Raw genomic sequence first — 12,500 nt, forward strand, 5'->3', positions numbered from 1 at the left:
TGTACAGTCTCAACTTCTGTAAAGTAAAAACCTCCCAGTTCTTTACGACGGCTTTGTGTAGAACCATTTTCAGGCTGGAGGACTGGAAAATGTAGAAAAGTTGATGGGGGTGAATACTTATGCACAGCTCTGTTCATGTGTTTAGAAGGTGAGGCGTGTTCAGTTGAGCAGGTGTACAGGAGGAGGAGGTGTTGATGTGACTGATGGTTCTGGTCTGACCCGCTGGACACTGGGCTGGGCGTAATGTGACCCGACACTCGGTTGGTTTGTTGGTTTGTTTGTTTGTTTGTTTGTTTGTTTGTTTGTTTGTTTGTTTGTTTTCCCCCTGAGACTCTGAGGGTAAAGAGGATTTGAGGATCTGAGCAGTGTGGATGTGACTCACCTGCACCTCTGTGATGATCTCACACTATTACAGTAGAGTTACAGGTCGGAGTGTGTGGAGTGTTTTCAGCCAATGAGCTCTCACTGCGCTCACACACACACACACACACACCCTCTCCTCCAGCATCCCCAACACACTCCAGCGCACAGAGCCGGTGAGAGCGAGAGCCTCTTCCTGCACCTGCTCTGCTCTGCGAGGGCGCACGCGGGGATACGGACACGGACACGCGCGCATACACACACACCGGAGAGCAGGCGTGACAAAAAAAAGAAAAGAAAGAAAGAGAAGCTGGAGGCAGCAGTGCAGGTGTCGTGGCATCGGTGAATGATCTGAAGCTCACACACGCACAGGAGGCAGACATGGACCTGACGCTGCTGCTCCGGAAGCTGGCGCTCGTCTCGTCCGTGTGCGTGCTTCTGGCCGGTTGCGCGCGCGCCTGCGGTCCGGGCCGGGGCTACGGCAAGCGCAGGTACCCGAAGAGGCTGACTCCGCTCGCCTACAAGCAGTTCATCCCCAACGTGGCGGAGAAGACGCTGGGCGCGAGCGGAAAGTACGAGGGCAAAATTACGCGCAACTCGGAGCGCTTCAAGGAGCTCACACCCAACTACAACCCCGACATCATCTTCAAGGACGAGGAGAACACCAACGCAGACCGACTCATGACCCAGGTACGGGGGGGGGGGCTTGGTGGGGGGAGGTTGGGGGTTTTCTGTATTATTTAGCTTGGATTTTATAAAGTGCCTTTTTTGGGGTCCGGGATGGAAAGTCGCACGTGCCGACTCTGGAGGATCCAGAAATAAAGAAATCATTTTAAATAAAATGTTTGTTTTTTTTGTTTAAAGTGCGCACTGTGATGTACAGCCCAAAGAATGATGATGATGATGATGATGATGATGATGATGATGATGATGATCTAGTGTTTAACTGAATGAGTTTAAAATGAATAAATAAAACTACCAGTTATACATGTGTCTCCTATATGTGATATTTTAAAAACATTTAATACTTTTTATTTATTCCATATTTGTTTTGATCAACATTTTCCTAACTGTGGAATTCGCTGCCACAAACTCTTCTTTCAAACAAACAAACAAACAAAAAAGTTCTCTTCTACTCATTTATTTATGTATGTGTGTATTTGTTTGTTTGTTTGTTTGTTTGTTGATGTTACTTTGTTTTATATACTTTGTAAACTGACCTTGGGAGTTAGAAAGGCAGGAGGTAGATACACCAATCAATCAATAATCCAAACCTCAAACAACGCCAGCTTTCCCTCTGGTTTAATGTGAACTAAAAAGAACAAGGAGGAAGAATTTGCGGGAAGTTTGGTCTAAACATCTCAGATCTGCACGAAGCACAGTGGCACTGCATGCAGTCTGTTTGTTTGTGGAAAGTTCAGGAATAAAAAAAATCTCTAATGGCTCCACTAAATGAATAAACATGATGGATAATAAAGAAATAATAAAGAATAATAATAATAATAATAATAATAATAATAATAATAATAATAATAATAAAGAAAAGAATAGTTAATTACTTGGTAAGAAATGGACCTGAGCTGCAATCCTCAGAACACACGTCCGTAAGAAGATATTAAACGCACGGTATTTTATGCCCATGTTATAGAACCCCTGCTGCGCTTTCAGATAGACACAATTATTATTATTATTATTATTATCATTAAAACGTCCATATTCAGGTGTGTTCGGGTAACGAGGACACATCCATCGGAACAACCTGCGCTCGAGACACAGCACGGTTAAAGGTTATTGCGTAACGGAGTTTGCATCAGGAGTGACGAATTCCTGTCTTCTTGTGAAGAAGTGACTGTGCTTACACTGCAGAGTTTTCCGTAAAGCATGGCTCACGACACTGAGAGTGTGTGTGTGTGTGTGTTCCGTTTATCACCGAGCTCAACGCAAACCTCGCCAACACAAAGGCTTAAATAAACACAGGAAATGTTTCTGATGAATTATGGACCAGTCGTAGAACCGTACAGCAGTAATGAGACAATAGTAAGATTATAATATCAGCAGCCAGGTATGAAGCTCGCAGGACAGAAAGTCCGTTCATTCATCCTCAGCATCTGCCTGGTCAGGGTCACGGAGCTTTAAATTCGGCTACTGAGTTTGATATTTTGGGAAACAGAACCAAATAAATTCCTCAGAAAATACTGCAGACGAAAAGAACAGGTCTGTGCGGGATTCTGAGGAAACGCAGGATTTATACAACACGAGAAAAGAAAAGAAAGAAAGAACGAAAGAAAGAAAGAAACGCCCAGTTTAGGCCACGCCCATTTCAGCTTTGCATACATCAGTCCCTCCGGGATTTCACGATTTTGCGATAAAAACACAAAACCACTCTGAAATCCGGCTCGGACCGGTATCCGGAGCACTGATCAAATACAGATAGAGAAATTGTGTTCCACTCCGACTTCCTGGGGTATACGTTATGATTTTGGTAATAATAGAGTTTATTACTATATAATAGAATCATTTTAGTAGTAATAAATCTCAGCTGTAGTTTTGAGCCGTTCGGAATGCGCCTCATTGGGCACTGAACGTCACATGGTCTGAAGTACAGTTTCAAAATTTGCATGTTATGGGCTGTATGGGAAGCCAATGGAGATTTGACCTCCTGCCCTCTATATAAGTGCACTGCAGCTCACACAGGCTGCTATTTGGAATGTCACCCACTATAACTAGTGCACTACACAGGGTATAAAATAAGGGTTATTACTGTTTATATGATCTAGTTCAGTAGTGAGCCACTTTCCAATTCCCGATCCTGTTTTAGCTGATATCGGGGATGTGTGGCGTTCGGTGTGTTTTAAGTGCACTTGACGACACGCTGGTTTCTACACTCTGTACACTGTGGTGTCGTCTCACAGGGAGGCATTTGGGATATTGCCCTTAGACGAGTGCACTTCGTAGTGTACGTTTCCACTCTGTCATGTGATATGTGTACTTAATAGGTCCAACGATGAACCCTTTGCAATTTTGTTTCCCATCTGATTTATTAGTGAACGTCTCGGGGTATTGAACACTGCCTCAAGCAGACGTTTGTCCGCTTATACCCTTATACAAGTGCACTTTATAGGGTACAAAATTCAGTGTGTTTCTGCTCCAGGAAGTGTCCAGAAGAGAGGCGTTTGTGTTCCTGCGCCGTAATCCATACATATTAGGTATTAATTGATCGTTTTTACAGTCATGCGGTGTGGAAAAGATCCAGTTGGCTGCCATTTTGAGATTTAGCTTAAATCAAGATTGGATTTTTTTTTTCAGCTCCATTTAACTTCCCCTCAGTTATTGATCAGACGCTCCATATGTGGCACACAACCAACGGCACACTTTACCCCAGTAAAACCCCGGGGTCAGGGTGTAATTTAAAACTATTTTAAATTAGGGTGTCTATTTAAAACGGGACATGTGGGAGACCGTGGGCCGGACGGTGAACTCGCGTCGCTAATTAGCTGCAGAACAGATCCTAATTTTACTAAGACTTTTAGTGGGAACTTCACCAGTGCTGTTTTTAACCGGCTCTCTTTTCATACCGCATTAATCAAGCTGAAACGACCGATTGTGAGCTCAGACGAGAGCGGATCAATAACCTTCTGCTCAGGGTGTAATCACAGCAGCCCGAGTTGACACGCCGTCTCCGTCTCTGTCTCTCACAGCGATGTAAAGACAAACTGAACTCGCTGGCCATCTCGGTGATGAACCAGTGGCCCGGGGTGAAGCTGCGCGTGACCGAGGCGTGGGACGAAGACGGCAACCATTTCGAAGAGTCTTTACACTACGAGGGCCGAGCGGTGGACATCACGACCTCAGACAGAGACAAGAGCAAGTACGGGATGCTGTCGAGACTCGCCGTGGAGGCCGGATTCGACTGGGTGTATTACGAATCCAAAGCACACATACACTGCTCCGTCAAAGCAGGTGAGCGAGAACTCAAACTCATGACTTGACCACAATTTATTGCATGACGATCGTAATTTAATTAGCTGTGCCTGCAGGGGGCGCTGTCATTTCCTCACCTCCCACTTTCACGCCCTTTGTATTAGAATTTTCAGAACAATAATAAAAACTTTGCGTAAATTCGAGCTTGAAGACAGAAAAGTCCATCACACTCAAAATCTCTAATCGTACCGCATTGTTAAGAAAATAAAACCTGAAATAATCAAAATAGTGTTCGAAAATGTTAGTACAATATCATCCAAGATGGCCGCCCTCATAACGATCAGCTGCGCAGTGAAGTTTAGCTGATGTTTATGTCTCCTAAACCACATCACCGAAGACCTGCGCCCGGTTTAACGCACAGATCTGAAGAACGTTTTCGTTCAAGCGACAAGACAGCCGTTACTCCCGAGACAAAACATCAGACATCAGACTCGTCTTAGTCCGACTGCGTGCATTTGGGGAGGCAGGGGTGTCTGGTAGCACCATTCCTTTTTATTTTCAATTAAATAATGTGTTTATTTATTTATTTATTTAATAAATAATAATTACAAAAAAAAAACCCATCTCCACCTGTCCACTCTCCGGAGGACGAGAAGGATTCTGTTAGGAATATATGAAGCTTTTGAAGGTTTTTAAAGCCGATATGAAGGGGGGTTGGGGGGAGGAAAGAAAAGCAATAGAAAGGGGAAAAAAATGAAATTGAAACATTAAATAAAAAAATGAAAAGGAAAGAAAAAAGGAAAATGACGGTGAACAGTATTCTGTATGATGCGGAAATTTAAGGAAAGCAGATTTAAGACTTTTTACACCGTTTTTGTGGGAACGAAAACGTTTTTTGGGGGGTTTTTTGGTGGTGTTTATTCCTCACTGTTCGCTTGGCAGCTTGAGCGATTGGCTTCATTCCTGCTCATGCATTCAGAGGAAGAATCGGGGATTAAGGCACAGATTTCTGGTGTGTGTCAATCAACACACATCTGCTAGGCGATTACAATACAAATGCCTGGCGTGAGGCGTGTTTGCTCTGAGCTGTGTATTGCACTCAGTGTGTGTGTGTGTGTGTGTGTGTGTGTGTGTGTGTGTGTGTGTGTGTGTGTGTGTGCGCACCTGAGCAAACAGTCACACAAGACTTCTGAAACATAAACACCTAAATAAACGAGCTGGGATGGTGCCGGAGCAGCCTGCAGACTCGATTAGAATGACAATACGCCTCCTGCTTTTCAATTAGCGCTCCGTCAGCAGCGGCTGCGTTTAACAGCACACGCATTTACATCACAACTGTGCATTGTGCTGCTGTAACACACCTGACCCGGGTCACCAAGCGCCGCAGGACGCCGCCGCCAGGTTACCAAATCAGCTTCTGTCTGCTCGTAATAAAACATGTCGAGTCCGTTTCAAAAGTATGTTTATAAATCTACCACACAGACACGGTGGCCATTTTGAATAATTCTGGATTGAAACCGCGGCTGTTTGTCATAGTTTTTATCCGTTATAGTTACGTTTAACGTTGTGGAACAGCCGCAAACCCAGTTCGTTCCCGTTTCTCACTTACGTTATAGCAGCTGTAAACAGTCGGTCCCTCCCCCGTCGCTCTTCATTCACATCTCGTCATGTTACTGAGAGACAGAAGCAAAGAAGCGTAAACCCTTCTGTCCCGGAGTCTGAAACCTAACACTGGAGACTCCTTCCATACCATAAACGTCTCCTTTTCAAACCGCACATTACTGTCATCTACACCACGTTATTTACATTGGAAAGGTTTGAAACAGTAAACCAGTTGAAACTTTGCGCACAACAGCAGCATCTCACGCTCGAACTTGTTTATTTCATTTCTTTTTCTTTCACACCAGAAAATTCCGTCGCTGCTAAATCCGGCGGCTGCTTTCCTGGATCCGCGCTGGTTTACCTCTCGGACGGAAGCACGAAGCAGGTGGAGGATCTGAAGGAAGGTGATAAAGTTCTCGCAGCAGATGAGCTGGGAAACGTCGTGTACAGCGACTTCATCGCCTTCCTGGACCGAGACGTGAACACACACCGGACGTTCATCGTACTTGAGACGTCGGAGCCTAACGTGACGCCGAGGCTCACGGCGGCGCACCTGGTCTTCGTCCGGGATGACTCGGCTGCCTCGGGGATGGCGGCGAAGTTTGCGAGCGGTGTGAAAGCAGGACAGGAGGTGTTTGTGTGGGAAGGACGGGGACGCCTGAGGAGTGCACGTGTAGAGCGTGTTTATTCGGTGGAGGACAGGGGCTCGTACGCACCGCTCACTGCACACGGGACCATCGTGGTGGACGGCATGCTAGCATCATGCTACGCCGCCGTAGAGGAGCACCGCTGGGCACACTGGGCTTTTGCTCCGCTCCGCCTGAGTCACACGCTCACGGCGACCTCGTGGTGGCGCTGGATCGTACCGGATTCAAACCTTACTTCGCAGCAGGACGGGATTCACTGGTATCCCAAGATGCTGCTGCACGTCGGAACATGGTTGCTGGACCGAGACTCTTTCCACCCACTCGGGATTTCAAGCTCGAGCTGAGACTCGTACAACTTACAGGAACGTTTTAGTCCAAAATGCAAACGCTCCTAACTATGAATGAAACCTAATAGACACAAGTTAGCATGGTGTGCTTGGGATAAATCGGCGGCTGTTCACTTTTAAGGCCCAGTCGTGCTAGCTTGTCAAATCCTGTCACAGATTTTTGTTAATAAAGTTCTCTGGCTTTCAAATTTGCAGAAGCAGAACAGGCTGCGTTTATGTCTGAAGGGGCGGTCCTTCATATTTTCAGCGCGAATAGATAGGATGTGCTAATTTTAATCAGGCATCGTATTTTACATAAATTTCCCCCGATTTCTGTTTTTCATTTTTTTATTCCTAACGAATCAGGCGACTTGCTAGCAGCCAGCTACAGCAGATGGACAAACAGCACAGATTCCCAACAAACTATCAACGTACAACATTTTGTGTTTTTACGTACGACGAAATTAGCCGAACCGGATTCACCGGACTGAAGTTAGCAAAACCTAAATTCTCGTTCTTGAATTTTTAAATGCTGAGTCACGGCTAAACTGCTCCAAAATGGAGACCTTCTCCATGCCATGCCTATTCCTCAAACTTCTAGTGTGACTGTGGCTTTATTCAGTGTTAGCATTAGCGTTAGCATTAGCGTTATGGACTGAAATGTTCTACTCCGTGGCATTAACTAAAAGAAATGGTTTTGGAGGGAAAATAAATCACAATTTTTCACATTTACCTCACATGTAGTCAATTACAAGATAATGTTACACATGCTAACAAGGCTAATGGACGCTTATGAACACCAGTTAGAATCAATCCAACTGCAGACTCAATCACCACCACGCATTTATCTCAAACTGTGGGGGGTTTTTTGTTTGTTTTTTTTGTTTTTTTACATGAATCACCGGTGTGTATTAGTGTTTATTTAATCGGTACGCATAAACGTCCATTACTTGTTAGCGAAATTAGCCTAACAGAACGAAGCAAAATTAAGGACACGTGAGGAAACGCGTCCAAAGAATTAGTGTTGATTGAATTTTTCTCTTTGGATCACTTCTTTAGTGACTCGAGAATCCCGAAAACGTGTTTCGTTAAATAATTTATTTGTTTTTGGATCATTCGGAAGCGTAACGATGACGCGAGGTTGAGGAGACGTTAAATCGCTCCGAACGCTGACTGACTGCTCTATTTTACCGGATAGTAAAAAGACACGACGCTCATAAATTATATTTTTCTACACAGATTTGTATATTAGATTTTTGTGACGGATCTAAACTATTTACAGAATCACATTTCGTTATTTGAAATAGTGAGATATATATATATAAAAAAAAGTGTTCGCTGTATTTAAAGATAAAGTGTGTAATTGTTTTATTTTTAATTGCATATTTACACCAGTAACTGATTTTCTTTTTTCATTTCATGTGTACAAAGATGTAAAAATAAACTATGCTAATGAGGACGCGGTGTCTGATGTTTCGGAATGAATTAAATGGATCTAGTTTTTACGTTAGTAACTGAGGAGCGCAGTGAAAAAAAAAAAAAAAAAACCTAAATGAGCAGATGATGGGATGAATTTATTAAATATATGCGGCGCATATATATATATATATATATATATATATATATATTTGCACTTACCTGTTCCATCATGCACCACTACACAAAAGGGGTGGGGCTTGTACCACATAAAATAGCTCCTGGGCAAAGTGTTTCGGCTGTGCTCCTCTTCTTCTCCTTCAGCAAACTGCTGATGAGCTGCTAAACAAACTGAACACAATATGAACTACCGCGTGACATGGTCCGGTGGTGTTACCACGCTGTTACTAACCCCAGGTTCTACCCTCAACGTCCCCATTCAAACCACAGTCAAATCTCAGCTAGATAACTAGCAAGATTCTGTAGGAAACGTTAATGATTAGCTACAAGATTTGATCTGTTTAATACCTTACAGTATGGAATATCTAGGTAGCTAGCTATGTATATTTATCTCTTGGTGTAACACTAGCTAGCTTTAGTACAGTCAAAGCTTTAAAATTATTATTATTATTATTATTATTATTATTATTATTATTATTATTGACAGGCTTTGCATTAATTAGAATGAATTACACTCAATCATTAACTTATTCACTTTTTTTCACGATTCACGATCACAATTTAATCCAGAGCTATTTAAACTCCAGGGATTTGAACTTTCCGAGCTATAATTGCTGAGTTTTCAATAAATTGCTTTTTGTGCGTCATAAATTAATCCACAACGATGGATTACTTTCCTCACCACGAATAAAGTTATTTAATGTGATTGTGGAAAATTGCGACATCTGGTGGCTCGTAATGTAACTACAATAAACTCTCTCTCTCTCTCTCTCTCGCTCTCTATCTATCTATAGTATATTTAATTTGTAAATACTGTTCATACAAATAATTTCTACTGAAAACTTCCTTCTAAAACTTCTCAATCTTTTGGTGTTTCTGTCAATAAGACCTTCAACACACCATTAACACAATAAAAACAATTTCAGAGATGAACAGTAACATGCTAAATGTGAGCGATTCCAACTAGCGTTTAGATGTGACCTCTGTAGCTGAGGGTTAAAGGTTAAAGGTTGTTATCAGCGGGATTTAAACTTACAACCAACCTTCATGTCTTTTACAGCAAAAAAAACCCCACAAAACTCTGAGCTACCGCTCCGCCCGGGTCATGTACAGGTGTACAGGTGATGGAATAAGGTTTAAGACATTAACATTCAGTGTAACTGAAGGTCGAGTAACCTGAACGGCACAAAAACGTGAGTTTCCCTGTCAGAAAGGGTTCCAAGTAGAACCTTTATTGGAAGCCAAGAACCCTTAATTATCTAATGAATTCTGGAAGAACCAATAAGAATGTACAAAGTACAAAGTACAAAGTACAAAGTACAAAGAAGCTGAACCTTAAACCCCTGACAGGTTGTAGATATTACACAGAAAATAATCAGCAATAATTAAAAATTTGCACCGCACATGTACCTCTTTGGAGGAAAAGTTCCTCAAGGGTTCTTTAAGGGTTGACTGGATAATCCAGAGTTACTAAGGTCCCCTCTGGGGAAACCTTACATAGTTCTCCCTATCAGAAATGGTTCTAAACCGAGAACCCTTGACCGTGCAAAGACCCTGTTAACATTAACCCATTAACGCCCCCTCCCCAAGAGAACTCTTAAAAGGTCCCGTGTAGAACCCTGCAACAGACTGTTATCCAATCAGAAAAAGTTTCAGGTCCTAGCATCTTTTTAGGATGCCCTACAACAGGGTTCCCCTATCAGAAAAAGCCACCAAGTGTCTTTACTGGTCACATATACACAGTGAAATTGTTTTCTTCGTATACCCCAGCATGTCAGGAAGCTGGGGTCAGAGCGCAGGGTCGGCCATGATACAGCGCCCCCTGGAGCAGAGAGGGTTAAGGACCTTGCTCAAGGGCCCAACAGTGGCAGCTTGGCAGTGCTGGGGCTTGAACCCCCGACCTTCCGATCAGTAACCCCGAGCCTTAACTGCTAAACCACCACTGCCCCAGAAGTAGAACCCCTTTAGGAGGCTAAGAACCCTTAATGATCCATGTCTTCTGTTCGTGTACCAGGACAATTCAAGGGTTGTACAAGCTTTATTTAAGGGGTGGTTGGATAATAAAGGGTTCTTCGGTTGCTCCTTTGGAGTTGATACTCAGCCGCACACAGAGCTATCAGAGGTGTGTGTGTGTGTGTGTGTGTGTGTGTGTGTGTGTGTGTGTGTGTGTGTAAAGCAGTTCGGGTTCTTCAGCACAAAGCCATCGCTGAGTGATGCAGATGTGCAGGAGTAAACAGGGCTGAGCTTTCCTCACACACACACACACACACACACACACACACACACACACACACACACACGACCTCACGCTCGCAGGGTGAAACTCAAATTGCTTAATGAGCGGCGTAAGTAACGGAGCTTTAAACACTGTTGCAACACGGATCGACATTCCAGCGGCGCTGTGCTTTAGAGCTGAGCCGCACTGTTGACTCTGTGTGGTTCAGACATGCTGAGGGACACAAAAGCAGGAGAGAGAAGATGGAGGGATGACCTGCAGCACAAAAAAACCCTGCTGAGGAAACATTCCAAGGCTGCAGGAAAACAAACTGGGCCCTAATCCCTTCACCGGTCCACACTCGGCCGGATTAGAATAGCACCACTCTGGGTAAATGTTGACATTCCGCAGGGTGAGGCATCAGGGTCTTGGAAAATATTTCAAAAAGAAACGTCTGGCGCGTTACACAAAAGAGCCAGAGCACAAGAGATGAATCAGGTGTGTAAGATTTAAGATGCAGTGAACCTGCAAGTTTTTTTTTCCCTTATATAATCCAATCTCGGCGTGATAAATAACTAATAAACACTGTGTGATTCTCCATGAATCAGCATGACGTCCAAGTTCATGCCTCAACGCATCTATCCAAATCCAAACAGCCGACAGCGATTCATCCATTCGATTAAAAAAGTCTTTCCTGATCATGGCTAAGCAGACGGATCATCACAGAAGCCCAAATAATCGTCTATTAGTTTAACACACACAAAAAAACATCAGCATCAGCCAACTGTTAATGCTTCAGGCGTTATCATGAACAGCTTCCTGAAACATCACGTGTCCACAACCAGACCTCTGGAGGAGGAGATCGGACAAATCTGATCTACTGACTTGAATCATTTGGAAAATTCAAGCATTAGGAGACCATATAAGCATCATATAGATCTATAATTCTGATTGATTTTCTACTAAAGGAATGAAATGTAATTGGTATATTTATAGTATTGCTGAATCCATCCTTTATTTATACACATAACTTACATAATTCGTTAAATTACATAAAAATAGACTATTTTAATGTACTGATTTTTACTGGCGTCTGTTCAGAAATCAGCCACTAGGTGGCGACAGGAAGCTGCGTTTTCCGCAAAATGGCGCCTGAAAGTAGCTCACAGGAATCAAACGTCGTTTTCTGAAGTAACTCCAATTAATAATCACTTATTATAAAAGTGTTTAGAAAGAGAAATTTGAGCGGTTTATTGCCAAGTTATTCAAGTGAACCCTGTAACCGACACCCTTAACACTAATTAAGCCTCTTCTGGTTTATATTTAACCCTCACACACATTACATTTCATTCATAAACACACAAAATGGCTGCTTTACACCTCTGGAGCACATATTCCACCGCGTTGTCCTGACAGAAGGTCATTCCAGCGTTAATCTATAAACTGTATAATTGTATAGATATGCAATACTAAACGCATGCCGAGTAGCAGAAGGTTCGTCGTATCCCAGAATGCTTCAGTGCTGTAGATACCTTTTTTTTCTCCCCTGAAGGTTGTTCTGCTCTTCTCTGATGGGGTTTATTGCTGAAATGTCATCATTTAGATCATTTAAACGAAATGAAAAATAAAATCTTTAAACAAAATAATAAGAATTTACACCGATCATCCTGTTCAAAAGTTTATACCCCCCGGCTCTTAATGTATCGTGTTGCTATCTTGAGCATCAGTGAATGTTTGCACCTTTTGTAGTAGCTGTGTACGAGTCCCTCAGGCATCCTCAGTGTGAAAAGATGGAAAAGTAAAGAAAGGAAACCTGGAGGATGTTTCTGAAGA

The 12,500-nt window shown here is 43.0% G+C and overlaps 1 protein-coding gene across 1 annotated transcript; it reads left to right on the top strand.

Annotated features, from left to right (window-relative positions):
- The first annotated feature begins 285 nt into the window (after positions 1-285).
- On the top strand, positions 286-8,403 carry shhb (sonic hedgehog signaling molecule b). Its single transcript, XM_017495077.3, has 3 exons — positions 286-1,050; positions 4,059-4,320; positions 6,189-8,403. The coding sequence occupies exons 1-3, from the start codon at positions 742-744 to the stop codon at positions 6,872-6,874; spliced, it is 1,257 nt and encodes a 418-aa protein (XP_017350566.1). The 5' UTR covers positions 286-741; the 3' UTR covers positions 6,875-8,403.
- The last annotated feature ends 4,097 nt before the right edge of the window (positions 8,404-12,500 follow it).

This window comes from Ictalurus punctatus, chromosome 20 (assembly GCF_001660625.3).
Source record: "Ictalurus punctatus breed USDA103 chromosome 20, Coco_2.0, whole genome shotgun sequence".
In the NCBI taxonomy this organism is placed as follows: domain Eukaryota; kingdom Metazoa; phylum Chordata; class Actinopteri; order Siluriformes; family Ictaluridae; genus Ictalurus; species Ictalurus punctatus.

What these genes read in the sequence shown, in the direction of transcription:
- shhb (XM_017495077.3), top strand. Translation starts at nt 742, where the DNA reads ATGGACCTGACGCTGCTGCTCCGGAAGCTGGCGCTCGTCTCGTCCGTG. An exon ending in CAGACCGACTCATGACCCAG is followed by an intron (nt 1,051 to 4,058) that starts GTACGGGGGGGG and finishes TGTCTCTCACAG; the next exon opens with CGATGTAAAGACAAACTGAA. An exon ending in ACACTGCTCCGTCAAAGCAG is followed by an intron (nt 4,321 to 6,188) that starts GTGAGCGAGAAC and finishes CTTTCACACCAG; the next exon opens with AAAATTCCGTCGCTGCTAAA.